Genomic DNA, 19,471 nt, shown 5'->3' on the forward strand with positions numbered 1-19,471 from the left:
AAAGTGTTGTATTTCTCTTAATGCTACCAAGTCACCTCCATTTTATTACACTTTTGCACTTATCCATTGAACGCAAAGTTTCTTGCTAAACAAAATAAAGAAGGTTCTCACTTGAATTTCCACACTAGTTTATCAGAATACCAAATCTCTATATTCTTAAGGGAATTTTTTATTTATTTCATTTAAAGGGGAAGATCTCAAAGAAGAATTCCACTACCTTTTAAACCTAATTCATCTTAAGAATATAAAAAGCGACGAAAGATCTCTTTTAAATGTAATGATATAAAGATGTGGTATCTACTTTCGATTAGGAAATAAAGTACAGATTAACAATAGAATTTCCTGGGAGTTGTAGAAAAGTACCAGAATTACTGAAAATCTCCTCTCAAGTAAAGCTCTGTTCTCATCCATATTCCTCCATTATTTGTAACCTCTGGTTAATCTTTAATTTGTCATGATAAACTTACTGTTGGTTAAGATAATGTTATCAACTCAAACTGTAAATCAGAACAACTGAGATGTGACTTTAAGGTGTTCAACAAAATAATAAAAGGACAACCCTACTTCAGGATTCTAATTTAGTTAGCATCAGAGTCTCCATTTCATTAGAGAGAGATTGAAGGGAGAACTGTCTTTATTCCAAAATAATATATTATTTTAAAGAAAACTCCAAGGACAGGAGAACCTTCATTTTTCATATATCTAAATCAAATTTTATATTTAGTTAGGCATTATTAACTTTGAAGATAAATGTCCTTGTTTTCATTGGTTAAATATGAGCTTTCATGGCAAGCAATATTGATGTGAACATTACTATACAGGTTTTTCTATGTTTATAGATCATCATCCTTAGAACAGTCTTAATTTGCCTTTGTTCTTGAAAGACCAAATATCATTTCACTTTTTGAAATCCTGATAGATGGAGTGAACAGTGCTAAATCATAAAGATGAATAAACAATACACTTTCAAGATTTTTACCTAATTTAAAATGTCCTCTTCTATTGCTTTTATAATAAATTAAAAGTCTCTCTTCCACATTTAGTAATTTGTAGAATGATATCTATGCATTTAGATAGAAATTGTTTTTCTAAAATTTTCACGTAAACACATCTTCACTCAGAGAGAAGCCAGAATATAATTAATTATATTAGTTCATTTTTCAAAGTAGTAACTATGCTCTTTTTAGAATTATTTACCCAGTATTATCATTTTTTAAGTTGTAATGAAGTTTTTACTTAACTGTGCATGTTTTATTTATTGCCACATAGTAATGCTTAAATAAATCTGCTTAAAATTGTTGTCTTTAGAAGCTCTATGACAAAATTAATGACCACTCATTTGATAACAGACTTGTAACTGAACAAGCTATTTTATGTTGATATGATTGATGTGAGCATTGTTAAAACCAATTTGTTTGAAAATCCATTGGTATTTTATCTAGAGCTATTATTGCAATATCTTCAAGAGTATCTTTAAAATAATAGTGACAATATAATAATAATATTCGTGGACAATATAAAAATAAACAGTGACTGAGGCTTTTTAAAATTTCTGCGCTGCTTGGAAAATAAGGTTTAACTTGCATAAATGTTTGTCATGGAGGTTTTTAATTTGCTTTAATGGATGTTGTTCTCCCTATGCCATATGTATGTATTTAAAGAAAATTGTATTAATATATTTATACAATGCAAAAATCTCATTTTCTTCTTACAGATATGGAGTTTTGATATAATTTTAGGTGTTTTAGGCCTCCAAGAGAAAAAAATCAAAATGTGAGATGGGAGCATTTTTGTTTTTGGTGGGGCACAATACCTGAGCGTTCCTAACAAACATGAATATGGGTAACACTGGACTTTAAAGATTACTATATGTGCTTTATTTATGATACATTATTAATAATTTTGTTAAGCATACTTCATCGTTAGATTGTGTCATTGGAAATTTGAATAACTTTGCACATTTTTCACAAACTATACTTAGGTTTAATTTTGTATGCAGTATAAACTTTGACAGCTTAATTTTGACTTTTGATGGAATAATTGTTAATTAACAAGTCTATGTTTCCTAAAATGTTAGTTATATCTTCTAAAATAACCTTATGTTTTAAAAAATCACAGGCAGAGCATGAATGCAGAACATGAAAATGGACCAAGTTCCATTAAAACTGAGGAAAAGGCAAAAAGGTAATATAAAGAGGAGTTTGTGTTAAAACTATTAATTACCTCATTAAAAATAACAAAAAATTAATAGAAAACTGTCTGAAAATTATGTCATGTTACTCTTACTGGTAATTTTGAAGCTAAAATGCATTTTGAGGATGAGAATCTCTAATATAAATAAGTCCACTAATATTTGTTAAAATATGTATTGCTATATAAAATTAGAAAGAAATCTTACCAAAATATCAAAAATTTAAATATATTTTTTAAAAGTATATTACTGAATGATCACAATTATTAACATTTCCATACTAATAGTTCTTTTGATTTCTAAGACATATATAATTAAGAATTTGACTCCCAAAAATTGATTAGACTGTCAAAGCACTTTATACATATCACTCCTATTAATAAAAAGTTTTTCCTTCTGCTTTATTAAATGTAAAAACAGTATATATAAGATGCAGGTAAAAATAATTGAGTTGAAAGGGTAGTCTTTTTGAATCAAGTTATGCTTTTATACAGATACATAAATTTTACACATAGTCTAAAAAATACAGGACCTACATATTAGTTGTACATTATATCTTATGATCTCTAAATGCTTATATTCTTTCAAGGAGATTGCCTTCTCTTTTCGGTTGTTTTAAGTATTAGGAAAAAAAAGGACTGCTTTATATATTTCCATTCAGTCTCTCTAATATTGCTTGTAACCTTCCAATTCTCAGAGAAGTTGCAGCTAAAATCCATAACATAGTGGTTAGAAATTATTATTTTTGAAGCTACTGCTCTTATCTAATACCAGTCATATATTCCATAAAGTCTTCTGGAAAGAGCAAAATCTTTTACTTTCTCATGAATGGAAATACAAAAAGAAAGTCTTCTATTAGACTTTGTATATTCAAAGTACTGTAGTGAACATATATTTTTATAGTTACTTTTCCACTGTTTATTCAATTTTTAAATTTCACCAAATGGGATACTTCAAACAAAGGTAAAAAGCTATTCCATTTTTGCATCAATTGCTTATTTTCTATGGAGTATCCAAAAATTCCTTTCAGGAAGCAAAACATTCCCTTTCCCACCTCACAACTTTGATCACTCTACCATTAAATGAAATAGTTAGGTGTCTGTATTTTAATATAAAGAATAGCAACAACAAAAAAATTATGATTTGTCCAGTTAAAGCTATTTACACTATGGGGAACAGATATAATAAACAAACAAACACAATTAAATCAAGTGTGTTTGCTAGTCCAAAACTGTATAATTCCTAATTTTAAAAATAGTATATATACATATATACTGATTTACTTTAAATGTATATTTATCCATAAATCCATTCATTAATTAACTAATACTTACTAAACATTATCTTGTACAAGTGTCTTATTCTCAACACAGAGGACACAAAGCGACCAAGACAAGCAAAAGCCCCTGTCTCATGGAATTGATCTTCTAGTGGAAGAAGTACTGATAAGTGCTATGCTGAAAATTAAATTAATATTGTTACATAGCATGACTGTGGCTTCTTTATATTAAGTGGTAAAGGAAGTCTTCTCTGAGGATGTGATATTTAAGCCGATGTATGAAAAGCATGAAGGAACCAGTCATGAGAAAATCTGGGGGAATTCCAGGCAGAAGGAATAGTTTAATGTGTGAGACTTCAGAGTGTTTGAGGGTAGAGAGTACAGTGTGCTTGGTACACAGTTGATGAGCCAAAGAGAGGCAAAAATGAGATGGGGGTCAAAGAACATTTATGAGGCTGCTACAGTAGTTTAAGCAAAAAAGAAAAAACAAGGTGGCTTTTGTTAGAGAAGAAGTAGTGAAGATGGAGAGAAGTGGATGGATGTCGGGTATGTTTGAAGACAGGGCTTGCTAATGGATTGGCCCTGAGGGATGAAGAGAGAAAAATTGAAGATAAATTCTACATTTGAAAAATAAGAAATGTAGTCAGTAGTGGTGCAGGAGAAGCAGGTTTGGAGGGAAAAAAATCAGGAGTTTGGTTTTAGCCATGTAATGCCTGAGATACCTGTTAGATATTCAAATGGAGATATTGAGCAGACAGTTGTATATAAGAGTTCCAAGGAGCGATCAGGGCTAGACATCAAGATTTAGAAGCCATCAATATATATATGGTATTTAATGTTTTTAAATCACCTGGGAAAAGCCTGTAAGATAGAGAAGTAGGGCTTGATTGAGATCCAAGGCATGTCAATGTAGAAGTTAGGTGGAGAATTAGAAACCAGCAGAGGACCCTGAGGAGTATAAGGTAACGTAGAGAACAAAAAAACCAATTGGCCATCTGGATTAAATGCTTTAAGAAGCCAAGTTTAAAGTAAAGAAATGGCCGTTGGGCTTGGCAACATGGAAGTTACTGACGATTTTGAAAGGGCAGTCTCTATGAAGTAGTGAAGTCAAAGCCTGATTGAAGTGGATTGAGAAGATACTTTAGAAAAGAAGGTGGAGTCAGTATCTATACACAACTCTTTCAAGGAGTTTTACCATAAGAAAGCAAGAGGAACAGGGCAGTAGCTGAGTAGTTGGAAGTAGATATGGGGTCAAGAAAGGGGTGTGTGTGTGTGTGTGTGTGTGTGTGTGTGTGTGTGTGTGTGTTTAGAGAAAGGATGCTAGGGAATATTTATATATGAATGAGAATGATCTGGTAGAAAGGGGAAAACTGATTATGCAAGAGAGAATTTAATTAGAAAAGGCTTTGAGAAGTAGAAGGGTTAGGATTCATAGCTTAAGTTGGAAGGTTAGTTTTTGACAGGAGGAGACAGAACTACAATGGGAGGGAAGGCAGAGTGTGTAATATGCAGATAGGTTGGTAGATTTATGGTAGAAATGTAAGGATGTTACTGTGTGAGTAGTCTTACTTTACCAAGAGGAAATAAAAGTCAGTATAAGGAGTGGGAAGCAGGTATAGGCTGGAGAGATGTGTAAGTAGTTGGAAAGGGGGAACACACACACACACACACACACACACACATAAACATATATATGTGCATATATAAACATAGTCAATGGGGATTTGTATGTAATACACCACAGGAAAAAGACCTATTGTATAAAATATATTAAAGCCATTTTACTAAATATTTTGAGACATCTTATTTGGAAGACCTGAAACTGAATTCTGAGCTTTTCCAAGGATGCTGATAACAGAGTCCCCTTTCCATAATGTAGAGATTAAGTGAGGACTTCTCAATGCCATAGATACTTCCCATGTTTTGTTATTTTTGTCTACTACAGTGTAAAAGACAGAAACATCTTGTAGCCATTCTAATTCAAAGCTTATGAAAATTAGTTACTGCTTAAAGATGTGTATTATATATTCAAGCTGTCAATTTTCTCAAAACACTATTTTGAGATGGTTTGAGCCCACATCTGAAATTAAAATAAATAACTAAATAAAGGTAATCAGGCTCTAATCGTTTGGTAAAACAATATTTTATTTTGTTTTGTTTTCATATAAAAACATCTGTCGTTTAGGAGAAACACAAGGGCGATATTTTTTTTTTTCATTGTGCCCTGTCTATCCTATAGGAAGGATGTGACTTTTTCATTGTGCTTGGAGCTTTATTTCTGGATAGGCTGTATGTAATTCAGTGTGTTGGAATTTATACGTGCATATTTGTTCTTTGGATTTGATGTAAAATTAGACTGTGAATAATGGAATAAGATTGCTCTCCATTTTTTTCTGTTTTAGCATAGCCAAAAATATAAAGATATATGTGTACATATAAATATGCATTTGATTAAATTCAATATTTAAATGGCCATATCAAGTATTAAATGGTAGATTTGACAGTTGCAGTGTATTCAAAATAAAAAAGTTATAAAAATCTTTGTAGCACAAGTCCTAAAAAGTTTATTTAAATACTAAATAGTACATTTATATTAAATGCCTAGATAACAACTGTCCAGGTTGAGACAGTCCCTCAGAGAGTAATATTTGCCTAATGATAAACTGCAGCTGAAAACATTTTTTCTTCCTATGATTTTTAAAATGTATCTCTTTGTAACCTGTCATAAAGTTATTTATCATTAATTATGGATTTAGCACTGTACCCATCTACTCTTGCAAAAACGGGAAAAGATCTGTTTGTGAGAAGGAAGTGCAGCACTGCATTATTTTTTCTCTTTAGTATTACATCACTATTTAGAGCTTCAATATATGCCTTTCACTCAGGTTCCTTACACAGCCTATGTTCTTTTTTCTGGTTGTATCACAATATGGTAGAAAGATAAACACAGTAAGAGGGTGTTTACAACAGAACTGCAATCCTACCTATTATCTACTTCACTATGACAACGAAGTAGTCCAGACTTACTTGAAGGTGGTATTGTTTTCATCTTATAAAATCTACTGTAATATTATGATGTTCCATGTATATTTTCACATGCTGGCATGCTTACAAGTTAGTGTTATAGAATGCTCAGCTCTCAATGAGGGATTGTTTGCGGTGAATTGCATTACATATGTCATCTATCTATTTGCTGAAAGAATATGGTGTTTAGCAAAACTACCTGCTGAGCAACATAAGATTTTTGTACAAAGTACAAGTTACTAATTATTGTATTTTATTTTTCTATGATTTCCTAAGAGGCATTATCAGGGTCTTACAGATGGAGTAAGCCTGTTTATTAAAATATCTATTAGCAAATAAAAGTTACAGTTCTGGTGGTTGAATTTGTGACTTTTTTGTATTGTCGTGTTGATCATATTTAATATAATTTATCTTTTACTCTATTAAATCTAGATGCTCTTTACATATATTAGTAATTTTGGAGACAAAATCATAGCTGTAATTTTTCACAATAATAGCATTAAGGTCAAGACATAAATTCACATAAGTCACTGTAAATAATTAGTACATATTTTTATAGTGATTTTATATCAGCAAAATATTTTGTGAGATTCAAGTGAATTAAATTGTTCATTGCATAGGTAATACTGTATACAAACTGCAGATGACTGACAGATACACATAATGTACAACTGTTCAAACAGCTTTAGACTATCAATATTTATTCCAAAAACATCCAGTAAATTACCAATCATGGATTTTCTATATTTTTTAAAAGTTTCTGGTAAGAAAATATAGTAAAAGTATCCTGAATTAATCAGAATAGCACTGTACTCACCATATCTCACTCTTCTCTCTTTTATAATTCTTACCACAGTTCCAAAAGCCAGTATGAAATTTAAACTGGTAATAAAGTACTTGAAACTTTCTTTCCTTATACAGGTATCTTAAGAAGCCTTCATACAATTAAGAACCATTTTTAAAGCTTCTTATTCTCATAATAAGGAGACCCAAACTAACTTCTTAAATCAAGTGAAACCAATTTTTATGCTGAGCCTTGAGTGTATTGTTGAGAGCTGTTTCGGTTGGCAAAGCACCAAAACAGCAGATTCAACCATATGAAGTATTCACTTTTTTAAAGGTTGTTAGTTTCAAAACTGACATTTTCTAGATTATTGAGTAGATTGTGGGTTTCATGACCACTATTTCATCTCTAATAATAAGAAGCCAACATATCAACTACACTTATCTAAGATAACTATTTACTTAGCTAAATTTTTGTAAGAGAATTATGTACCTTAAGATAACTATTCACTTAGCAAATTTTTAAAAAAGAATTATGTTATCTGCTTAAATTGACTGAAAAGTTGGATATCCAATCTCTCCATTTCATTTCCAGTGTTCACCGAATGTTTTGTACGAAGCAAAAACAGAACTCAACCTAGGGGCAGAAAATATCAACTCCAAACAGGAAAAATTGTCTGTACACTAAAGTTTCCTGAAACATAAGATTTCTACTTAGCTCTAAGGAAAAAAAAAAAAGTCAAAATCCGGCTGTAAGTACTTAGCTTCCAACTTTTATCAAAGTGAGTCACAATACCCAGGACACACAGAAAAGTAATTAATACCTCACTGTAAATTCAGTGTCAGAAGTTAATGGACCACATTTAAAAATCTTACCCATATAATAAAAATTGCAGGACAAAGGAAGATAGGAAATTGTTTATTGAACACCTACTATGTGCCAAATATACACATACCTCTGTTACCTACTTATTCCTCAAAACCACCAGATGAGATATTTAGTGTCTTTTTGAAGGTGAGGAAGCTGAACAATAGAGCAGCGTTAACTGGCCTAAGGTTACACAATAAGGCGGAATATATTTCCATACTCCATTTTTTCAAGGACATTGGTAAGTAAGTTCTTTTGGATACGCAACTACAGGTTTTTTTTGTTTTTGCGTTTTGTTAGTTTTCATCTTTCAACAAGAGTCACTAGCCCAGAACATTTTTTTTTCCATTGTAAAAATAACAGAACCGCATTTGAAAATTTGGAAAATAAAATGCATCCCATGATCATGCAAATACAATCTTTGCCCCATTATTACTTTTATATAATTCCTTCTAGTCTCTTTTTTCACCCTGCTAATCCACTTAATAGGCCGAAATTGATAAGCCAAAGAACAGGTAGGGTAGTTAATATAACACTAGGTAGCTGGAGGGGGTAAAGAATCTCATACTCCTGGCTAACAAAGGAGATAAGTCATTTACTATTACTATAATACCCCAGAGCAATTTAAGAGGGTGGCTAACTTTAAGCATTGGGACTACAGATTCCTGACCACCTGCCGATTTGATTCTGGGGACTGTACTCTAATCGCAGGGGATTATGCCTCGTGGAAATCTCTTCAGGAGATCAGACACCTCAGAAACCAGGTTCAGGCAGACTTCCTTTGCCGAATAATGCCTGTGAGTTTATCTCCTCTCCTTGCCCGCACGAACGGTTTTGCTTCTCCAGGACTCCGGGGTCTGAGGCCTAACAGCCTGTTAAAGGGTGGATGCGATGGGCTACCAGGCAATTCTGGCGTACTTCTCGCCCTAGAGCTCATAGTCGGGTCCCGCAGTTGTCGCCACCGCGCTGCGCCCATGCTCGACGTCGACGCAGACTCCTCAGCGCTCTGGGCGCCACAAAGTGCGCCGCTCCCTCTGAGCTGACTTTCCCGAGAGGGCGGAGAGACCGTGCGGCGAGAAAGGCCCGAAGCCAACGCGGACGCCGAACACTTCCCAGCAGGCTGTGCGCAAGCCTACAACTCCCATTATGCTCCACCGGGGAACAGCGCGGCTCCTCGCTGGGAGGCGGCAGTTCACCCCTTCAACCTCGCTTACACTTCTTCAATACTCCTCGCTATGCCTCTGGCATTTGGGTGAGCTCTTCAATCCCTTAACGGGAGCACAGCGGCTGACGCGCTGAGACCTGAGGAGGCGTGGCTCCGCACCGGAAAAACCTCCGGTTGCCCGGGGAACGCCACGCACCACGGCGTCTGACCCGCCACTGATGCTTGGGCTGAGCCAGAGGCTACCGCTTCACCCAACTTGCGGAGGCGGCTTTGCTCAGGCCTAGGAATCCTTCCTGTGGAGACCTAGAGAGGAAGGCTGAGGGACGCCCGCACCATATTCCCGTTGCCGAGAGGGATACGAGCGAGTGCGTCCATTCCTGTTCTTCAGCAGCTCCCGGGCCCGCAGGACTAATCTCAAAGACCAGGTATCTCCCCAACCCCAATTTTTGTACCCAGCGCCACCCCCCAGTCCCCTCCGCCACCAATTTTAGAATTGCTCTTCCTCATGGTTTTCACTCCGTGTGCTGGTTTCTAATGTGCGAGAACTAGAAAAGAAGAAGTGGGCTATGGACCCCAGAAAACTCATGGAACTGCTTTGGGTGAATTTTTGTTTGATTGGATGGTTTTAACACTACCCGATTTGGGCCTCTTTGCTGTGTGGGAAGTATAATTGAAATTTCATCATCAAAGACTGAAAGCTGAATAAAAATATTTATTGGGGGTAGTGAGAGTGTGCTATAATTCACTCTAGAAACATTTTTAAAGTTACAAAGTACCATTCATGGTGTTTTCTTTGCTCGACCACTCTCTCTGTGTAGCCTACCTTCCAAGCTCGTAACTATGGGTAACATCCTAATTCTTCAGGACTTTTCTGGCAACAAGTTAAAAAAAAAACTTTAGAAAGCAGATTCTGGGACTTCCCTGGTGGTCCAGTGGTTAAGACTCCTCGCTTCCACTGCAGGGGGCCCGGTTCAATCCCTTGCTGGGGAACTAAGATTCCCTCGTGACGCCTGGAGGGGCCAAAAGAAAGAAAGAAAGAAAAGAAAAGAAAGCCATTCCTCAGATAACAGCCAAGAGAATTTGATTGGCTGGTTTGCAGAGAGAGGAAAACAGTAAAATAAGAAACTGGAAAGGTAGATTGGAGCCAGATTATGAACAACTTTAAAAGCTATGCATGGAGGTTTAGACTTTATTCTAAAATCCTGAAGTTCTCAATAGTGACTGTACATCAGAAACACTGTGTAGCTTTTTAAAATACAGATGCCCTGATTCCATCTTCAGAAATACTAATCCAGCTAGCTGATTCCAGTGTGCAGCCAGGGTCGAGAATCATGGCTATAGGAGTAGGTTGCTACAGAAAACTTTCACTGTATCTCCTTCTGTGCACTTAGGACATGGTTAATGAATGTCCAGTGACTTAAGTTATCTTGTTTCCTTATTTCATGCAAGCAAAAAGTAAATTTATAAAGATGTATAATTACTAAGAAATAGAAGCATATATAAGGCTCTATGATAGTTGTTTATAAAGCAACTTCAATAAATGTAATTATATCTCTTAGAACAACTGACTTTTTTTATTTTATTTTTTTTTAACATCTTTATTGGAGTATAATTGCTTTACAGTGTTGTTAGTTTCTGCTTTATAACAAAGTGAATCAGTTATGCATATACATATGTTCCCATCTCTCTTCCCTCTTACGTCTCCCTCCCTCCCACCCTCCCTATCCCACCCCTCTGGGGCTGATCCCCCTGTGCTATGCTAGCTATCTATTTTACGTTTGGTAGTGTATATATGTCCATGCCACTTCTCTTTTAAATTGCATATCCCACAGTATTTCAATAACAAGCATCAGGTGTTTGATAATCCATGAAAAAGGGGAGAGAAAATCACAATCCGATGTTCTATGAAAAAACGAATATTCATGTATCAAGCTTTTGACAATCAATGCTTTATTGTAGATGCCCAGAGGGGGATGATATGAGAAGTGGTCATATTTTTTAAAATCTATTCAAAATTGTATGGGAATTGGAAAACAGGATATAAACCTATATCAATACGCTTAGTACAATTAATAACAAAGTGAGTAATAGCAAATTTGCCTTGAATTAAAATGGTCTGTGTGAATTGTTTCATGATATCCGAAGGCTAACTTAAAGTAGATTCTACAGATGTCTATCCCTAAGCTGAGATTTAAAGGAATGGGTTGAGTGAGATTTGAATCTCCAACACAAGGAGAGAAGTCGATTCAAGCGGCACAAATGGAGTACCTGAAGTCAAACCCATCCCTTGGGTAAGACAACTGTGGCCCCATGTTTGGGTGGGGCGCTTTACCTTCTCTTTTCTGCACATCATTGGAATTCAGTTTTGAAATTTCTGTCCATAATGATCTCTGAAGGGGCCTAAGCAAAACTAATGATGCAGCCACCTTTCAGATGCAGTTGTCTTGGAAGCTTCTTATTTTTTAAGTTGCTGAATCCTCATCCTTCAAGGTATGGTCTTGCCTTTTTGGTGTGGAATAAAAAAAATACTGAAGGAGCTGTAAGATGACAAGCTTCTGGAACCTTAGATGGAGATGAGAATAAATCTATTAAATGAAACTGATATTTAGAGGGTTTTTTGTTTTGTTTTGTTTTGTTTTTTAAGAGAACTTTGAAAATGGTGGTTTGGAGAGTAATAGGAAATGTTTGGAATACAGGTGTATTGTAGTTACTGCTGTAGCAGTCCCTGCAGCAGTTGAGGGCTGGCAAAAGTGGTATCTCTCTTCTCCCACCACATAATAATGTTTTGGGAGGTGGGGGTGGTGATGGACCCAAAGGAAGAACCTTTGGAAAGTTTCATTTGGAGACCTGAAGTCTAAATCTAACAGTACCTTAGAAGGGTATGAATAGCCATAAAGTTATCACATAGCCAGCAACGCATCATCAGCAGTTTTATCTGACTTCAAAATGCTTGTGTTTGGATTACTGACAGAGTTTTTTTGAAAGTTTGCATTGGAAGGATTTGTTTTTCCAAAGAAAGAATTGATAAACAAATGAACACTTCAGGGACAAGTTAACAAAGAAACTTTTATGGTATTTGAGAAAATGAGATGAAAATGTAAGATTGGTATTTACATTCATATTCTTTACTAGTACACTAGTTAAAATTCTTTTAAAATGATACTTAACAGGATAGTTCATGTAAGTTATAGTTTCAAAGAAACAGGTATTTATTAAGGTTCAAATTGTGTGTGTGTTTTATACACAACCTTCTTCCCAAATGGATTTGTGGTGACTTACAAAGATATACGTAAAGACTAAGGAAAAATTAAGATAAATATATCAGTTAGGATTTTTTGTTTCTTTTCATAGAAGACATAACCTAAACTGGATATAATCAAGCAAAGAAACAAAAATGGTGAATTTAATGTTTATTACTTTGTATTATTGCAAACTACAAGGGGACTGGCTTTAGAAAAAGATGTGACCAGTGGCTCAAATGATGTAGCCAAAATCTCAGTTATTCTCTGTTATTCTGGTCTGCCTTCTACTTTCTAAGCTTCAGCATCAGGCTCACATGAACGCCATTGCCCATCATTGTTCCAGATTTCCAGAAAAGGGTGCAAGTATTCTCAAGTATCACAAATGGCAGACTCCACATGATTCTGAGTTTAACCACATTTTCTTCTTAAGTATTATATGTTACGATGAGAAATGTCCAGTTACTTCAAGGGCATTATTCTGTGTTGCCAGGGGTTATTATCTGCCAATCTGCATTTCAGTTAAGACTCCTTTCTGGTAATCAGCTTAAACTCTGTTTACTAAATGCAAAGCTACATTGACATGGTTTTCACAATATCACTGTGTCTTTAAATTCTGAAATTTGGGATACATATGCTCATATTTTCTATTCTTAAGGTGCCTGTGGGTAATATATCTTTTTTTTTTTCCCCTGACTTGCAGCTGGTTTGTAAATACTTGACTCACATTATGGGATTGCTAGACAGACTTTCAGGCTTGCTTGGCCTGAGGAAGAAGGAGGTTCATGTTTTGTGCCTTGGGCTGGATAATAGTGGCAAAACAACAATCATTAATAAACTTAAACCTTCAAACGTAAGTATATTTATTAGATACTTTGTGTATTTTTTTTAAAGGACTGTTTTTTTATAATCCATTTTTTTTTTATTGGAGTAAATTTGCTTTACAATGTTGTGTTAGTTTCTGCTGTACAATGAAGTGAATCAGCTATACGTATACCTATATCCCTCCCTCTTGAACCTCCCTCTCCTGCTTCTCCCACCATCTAGGTCATCACAGAGAACCAAGCTGAGCTCCCTGTGCTATACAGCAGGTTCCCACTAGCTATCTATTTTGCACATGGAAGTGTATTTATGTCAAACCTAATCTCCCAAGTCGTCCCACCCTCCCTTCCCCCCATATCCACATGTCCATTCTCTATGTCTGCATCTCTATTCCTGCCCTACAAATAGGTTCATCTATACCATTTTTCGAGATTCCACATATATGCGTTAATACACAATATTTGTTTTTCTCTTTCTGGCTTACTTCACTCCGTATGACAGACTCTCGGTCCATCCACGTCACAAAGAACCCAATATTGTTCCTTTTTATAGCTGAGTAATATTCCATTCAATATATGTACCACATCTTCTTTATCCATTCATCTCTCATTGGACACCTAGATTGTTTCCATGTCCTGGCTCTTGTAAATAGTGCTGCAGTGAATATTGGGGTGCATGTGTCCTTTTGAATTATGGTTTTCTCTGGGTGTATGCCCAGTAGTGTGATTACTGGGTCACATGGTAGTTCTATTTTCAGTTTTTTAAGGAACCTCCATACTGTTCTCCATAGTGGCTGTATCAATTAACATTTCCACCCACAGTGCAAGAGGGTTCCCTTTTCTCCACACCTTCTCCAGCATTTATTGTGTGTAGATTTTTTGATGATGGTCATTCTGACTGGTGTGAGGTGATACCTCATTGTAGTATTGATTTGCGTTTCTCTAGTAATTAGTGATGTTGAGCATATTTTCATGTGCCTCTTGGCCATCTGTATGTCTTCTTTCATGAAGTATCCATTTAGGTCTTCCGCCCATTTTTTAATTGGGTTGTTGGTTTTTTTGATATTGAGCTGCATGAGCTGTTTATATATTTTGGAGATTAATCCTTTGTCCATTGTTTCCTTTGCAAATATTTTCTCCCATTCTGAGGGTTGTCTTACTGTCTTGTTTATGGTTTCCTTTGCTGTGCAAAAGCTTTTAAGTTTAATTAGGTCCCATTTGTTTATTTTTGTTTTTATTTTCATTACTCTAGGAGGTGGGTCAAAAAAGATCCTGCTGTGGTTTCTGTCAAAGAGTGTGTTTCCTGTGTTTTCCTCTGAGAGTTTTATAGTGGCTGGTCTTACATTTAGGTCTTTAATCCATTTGGAGTTTATTTTCGTGTATAGTGTTAGGGAATGTTCTAATTTCATTCTTTTACATGTAGCTGTCCAGTTTTCCCAGCACCGCTTATTGAAGAGGCTGTCTTTTCTTCATTGTATGTTCTTGCCTCCCTTGTCATAGTTTAGGTGACCATAGGTGCATGGGTTTATCTCTGGGCTTTCTATCCTGTTCCATTGATCTATATTTCTGTTTTTGTGCCAGTACCATACTGTCTTGATTACTGTAGCTTTGTAGTATGGTTTGAAATTGGGTAGCCTGATACCTCCAGCTCCATTTTTCTTTCTCAAGATTGCTTTGGCTATTCAGGGTCTTTTGCGTTTCCATACGAATTGTAAAATTTTTGTTCTATTTCTGTGAAGAATGCCATTGGTAGTTTGATAGGGATTGCATTGAATCCATAGATTGCTTTGGGTAGTATAGTCATTTTTGCAATAATGATTCTTCCAATCCAAGAACATGGTATATTTCTCCATCTGTTTATGTCATCTTTGATTTCTGTCATCAATGTTTTATAGTTTTCTAAGTACAAGTCTTTTGCCTCCTTAGGTAGTAGGTTTATTCCTAGATATTTTATTCTTTTTGTTGCAATGGTAAATGGGATTGTTTCCTTGATTTCTCTTTCTGATTTTTTGTTGTTGGTGTATAGGAATGCCAGAGATTTCTGTGCATTAATTTTGTATCCTGCAGCCTTACCAAATTCATTGATTAGTTCTAGTAGTTTTCTGGTGGCATCTTTAGGATTTTCTATGTATACTATCATGTCATCTGCAAACAGTGACAGTTTTACTTCTTCTTTTCCAATTTGTGTTTGTTTTATTTCTTTTTCTTCTCTGATTGCCGTGGCTAGAAATTCCAAAACTATGTTGAGTAAGAGTGGCGAGAGTGGCCATCCTTGTCATATTCCCAGTCTTAGTGGAAATGCTTTCAGTTTTTCACCATTGAGAATGATGTTTGCTGTGGGTTTCTCCTATATGGCCTTTATTACGTTGAGGTAAGTTCCCTCTGTGCCCATTTTCTGGAGGGTTTTTATCATAAATGGGTGTTGAATTTTGTCAAAAGCTTTTTCTGCATCTATTGAGATGATCATATGGTCTTTATTCCTTAATTTGTTAATACGGTGTATCACATTGATTGATTTTCATATATTGAAGAATCCTTGCGTTCCTGGGATAAATCCCACTTGATCATTATGTATGATCCTTTTAATGTGTTGTTGGATTCTGTTTGCTACTATTTTGTTGAGGATTTTTGCATCTATGTTCATTAGTGATACTGGTCTGTTTTATTTTTTTTGTGATATCTTTGTCTGGTTTTGGTATCAGGGTGATGGTGGCTTTGCAGAACAAATTTGGGAGTGTTCCTCCCTCTGCAATTTTTTGGAAGATTTTGAGAAGGATTGGTGTTAGCTCTTCTCTAAATGTCTGATAGAATTTGCCTGTGAAGCCACCTGGTCCTGGACTTCTGTTTGTTGGAAGATTTTTAATTACAGTTCCAATTTCATTACTTGTGATAGGTCTGTTTATATTTTCTAATTCTTCCTGGTTCACTCTTGGAAAATTGTACCTTTCCAAGAATTTGTCCATTTCTTCGTGCTTGTCCATTTTATTGGCATATAGTTGTTTGTAGTAGTCTCTTATAATCCTTTGTATTTCTGCGATGTCAGAAGTGATTTCTCCTTTTTCATTTCTAATTTTACTGATTTGCATCCTCTTTTTTTCTTGATGAGTCTGGCTAAATGTTTATCAATTTTGTTTATCTTCTCGAAGAACCAACTTTTAGTTTTATTTATCTTTGCTATTGTTTTCTTCATTTCTATTTCATTTATTTCTGCTCTGATTTTTATGATTTCTTTCCTTCTACTGACTTTGGGTTTTCTTTGTTCTTCTTTCTCTAGTTGCTTTACGTGTAAGGTTAGATTGTTTGAGACTTTTATTTCTTGAGGTGAGATTGAATTGCTATAAACTTCCCTCTTAGAACTTCTTTTGCTGCATCCCATAGATTTTGGGTTACGGTGTTTTTGTTGTCATTTGTTTCTTTTTTTTTTAATTTCTTCTTGATTTCTTCAGTGATCTCTTGATTATTTAGTAGTGTACTGTTTAGCCTCCATGTATTTGTATTTTTTGCAGTTTTTTTCCAGTGTTGTGGTCAGAAAAGATGCTTGATACGATTTCAGTCTTCTTAAATTTACTGAGGCTTGATTTGTGACCCAAGATGTGAACTATCCTGGAGAATGTTCCATGTGCACTTGAGAAGAAAGTGTATTCTGCCACTTTCAGATGGAATGTCCTATAAATATCAATTAAATCTATCTGGTCTATTGTGTCATTTAAAGCTTGTGTTTCCTTATTTATCTTCTGTTTGGATGACCTGTCCACTGGTGTAAGTGGGGTGTTAAAGTCCCGTACTATTATTGTGTTACTGTCGATTTCCCCTTTTATGGTTGTTAGCATTTGCCTTATGTATTGAGGTGATCCTATGTTGGGTGTATAAATATTTATAATTGTTATATCTTCTTGGATTGATCCCTTTATCATTATGTAGTGTCCTTCCTTATCTCTTGTAACAGTCTTTATTTAAAAGTCTATTTTATCTGATACGAGTATTGCTACTCCAGCTTTCTTTTGATTTCCATTTACATGGAATATCTTTTTCCATCCCTTCACTTTCAGTCTGTATGTGTCCCTAGGTCTGAAATGGGTCTCTTGTAGACAGCATGTTTATGGTCTACTTTGGTATCCATTCAACCAGTCTGTGTCTTTTAGTTGGAGCATTTAATCCATTTACATTCAAGGTTATTATCGATATCTGTGTTCCTACTACCATTTTCTTAATTGCTTTGGGTTTGTTTTTGTGGGTCTTTTTCTTCTCTTGTGTTTCCCGCCTAGAGAAGTTCCTTTAGCGTTTGCTGTAAAGCTGGTTTGGTGGTGCTGAATTCTGTTAGCTTTTGCCGTTGAATATGAATGAAATCCTTGCTGGGTAGAGTAATCTTGGTTGTAGGTTTTTCTCTTTCATCCCTTTAAGTATATCCTGCCACTCCCTTCTGGCCTGCAGAGTTTCTGCTGAAATATTAGCTGATAACCTTATGGGGATTCCTTTGTATGTTAATTTTTGCTTTTCCCTTGCTGCCTTTAATATTTTTTCTTTGAATTTAGTTTTTGTTGGTTTGACTAATATGTGTCTTGGTGTGTTTCTCCTAGGGTTTATCCCGTATGGCACTCGCTGTGCTTCCTGGACTTGGGTGACTATTTCCTTCCCCATGGTAGGGTAGTTTTCCACTGTAATCTCTTCAAATATTTTCTCAGACCCTTTCTTTTTCTCTTCTTCTTCTGAGACTCCTATAATTTGAACGTTGGTGCATTTAGTGTTGTCCCAGAGGTCTCTAAGTTTGTCTTCAATTCTTTTCTTTCTTTCTTCCTTATTCTGTTCCTTGGCAGTTATTTCCACCATTCTGTCTTCCAGCTCACTTATTTGTTCTTCTGCCTCAGTTATTCTGTTATTGATTCCTTCTAGTGTGTTTTTCATTTCAGTTATTGTGCTGTTCATCTCTGTTTCTTTGTTCTTTAGTTCTTCTAAATCTTTGTTAAACATTTCTGTATTTTCTCAATCTGTGTCTCCATTCTGTTTCTGAGATTCTGAATCATCTTTACTGTCATTACTCTGAATTATTTTTAGGTAGGTTACCTATTTCCTCTTCATTTATTTGGGCTTGTAGATTTTTTACCTTGCTCCTTCATCTGAAACATTTTTTTTTGTCTTCCCTTTTTTTGATTTGATGGGTGGGATTGTGTTCCTGTTTTACTGGTTGTTTGGCCTGAGGCTTCCAGCACTGGAGTTTGTAGGCTGTTGGGTGGAGCTGGGTCTTGGTGCCGAGATGAGGACCTCTGGGAGACCTCACTCCAATGAATATTCCCTGGGGTCTGAGGTTCTCTGTTAGTCCAGTGATTTGGACTCAGAGCTCCCACTGCAGGAACTCTGGCCTGACCCCCATCTCGTGAACCAAGATCTCGCAAGATGTGTGGGGCAGCAAAAAAAAAAAAAAGAAAGAAAGAAAAGGAGCAGAATGATAACAAAGAGTAAAAAATAAAATTAGGTTAGAAAACTAACAGATTTGTTAGAAAGAATAAAAATATAGTTGAAACAACAACAGAAGGTAAAACAGAGCCACAATAGTAAGGAGAAAAAGAAAAAAAAAATCCGGAAAATGCCTTGGCTGTGGGGGGTAGGGAGTAGGCAGGGGTGGGTTTCAGGTGGGGGTGGGGCCTATGCTTAGGACCAACAGAGCAGGAAAAGACCCTGGAGGTGCTGGGTGGGTGGGGCGGTGAGTCTTAGGCTCAATGCAGCAGGAGGAGCCTCAGCAGGAGGGGCCCAGGCAGTGCCTCTGGCCTTGGAGGGTGGAGGACCTGGACCCAGGACCCCAGCAGGCTCACTGGGCCCGAGTGGGCAGGGGAAGTGCTAAGCATATTCCCCCCAATCCTCTGATCCTGGAAGGACCCTCCCCATTGCCCTCTCTTCTTTTCCCCTCTCCTTCCCTCTTATGCCCCTGGGACCCACACAGCCAGAGGAGATCCTGGAAGGCAGAGGACCAGACCTGGAAGCCCAGCAGGCTTCCTGGGGCCAAGTGGGTGGGGGAAACGCCCACAGTGCCTTCTGTGATCCCCTGGCCCCAGATGGTCTGCCTCTCCTCCTCTTCCCCTCTCCTCCCTCCCTCCCATTCTCCTAGG

At 36.1% G+C, this 19,471-nt stretch overlaps 1 protein-coding gene across 4 annotated transcripts in view; it reads left to right on the forward strand.

The window, feature by feature from the left end:
* The first annotated feature begins 8,961 nt into the window (after positions 1-8,961).
* Positions 8,962-19,471, forward strand: part of ARL6 (ARF like GTPase 6) — a 53,491-nt gene continuing 42,981 nt past the window's right edge. The window contains exons 1-3 of one of the 4 annotated variants that reach the window (XM_060010506.1): positions 8,962-9,735; positions 11,456-11,601; positions 13,253-13,402. In XM_060010506.1, the coding sequence (XP_059866489.1) occupies positions 13,280-13,402 (123 nt within the window). In that variant the 5' untranslated portion in view covers positions 8,962-9,735; positions 11,456-11,601; positions 13,253-13,279. Of the gene's footprint in view, positions 9,736-11,166; positions 11,602-13,252; positions 13,403-19,471 lie in introns of those variants that run through there. The other 3 variants (XM_060010508.1, XM_060010505.1, XM_060010504.1) reach the window with 3 other exon arrangements.

This window comes from Delphinus delphis, chromosome 4, assembly GCF_949987515.2.
Source record: "Delphinus delphis chromosome 4, mDelDel1.2, whole genome shotgun sequence".
In the NCBI taxonomy this organism is placed as follows: Eukaryota; Metazoa; Chordata; class Mammalia; order Artiodactyla; family Delphinidae; genus Delphinus; species Delphinus delphis.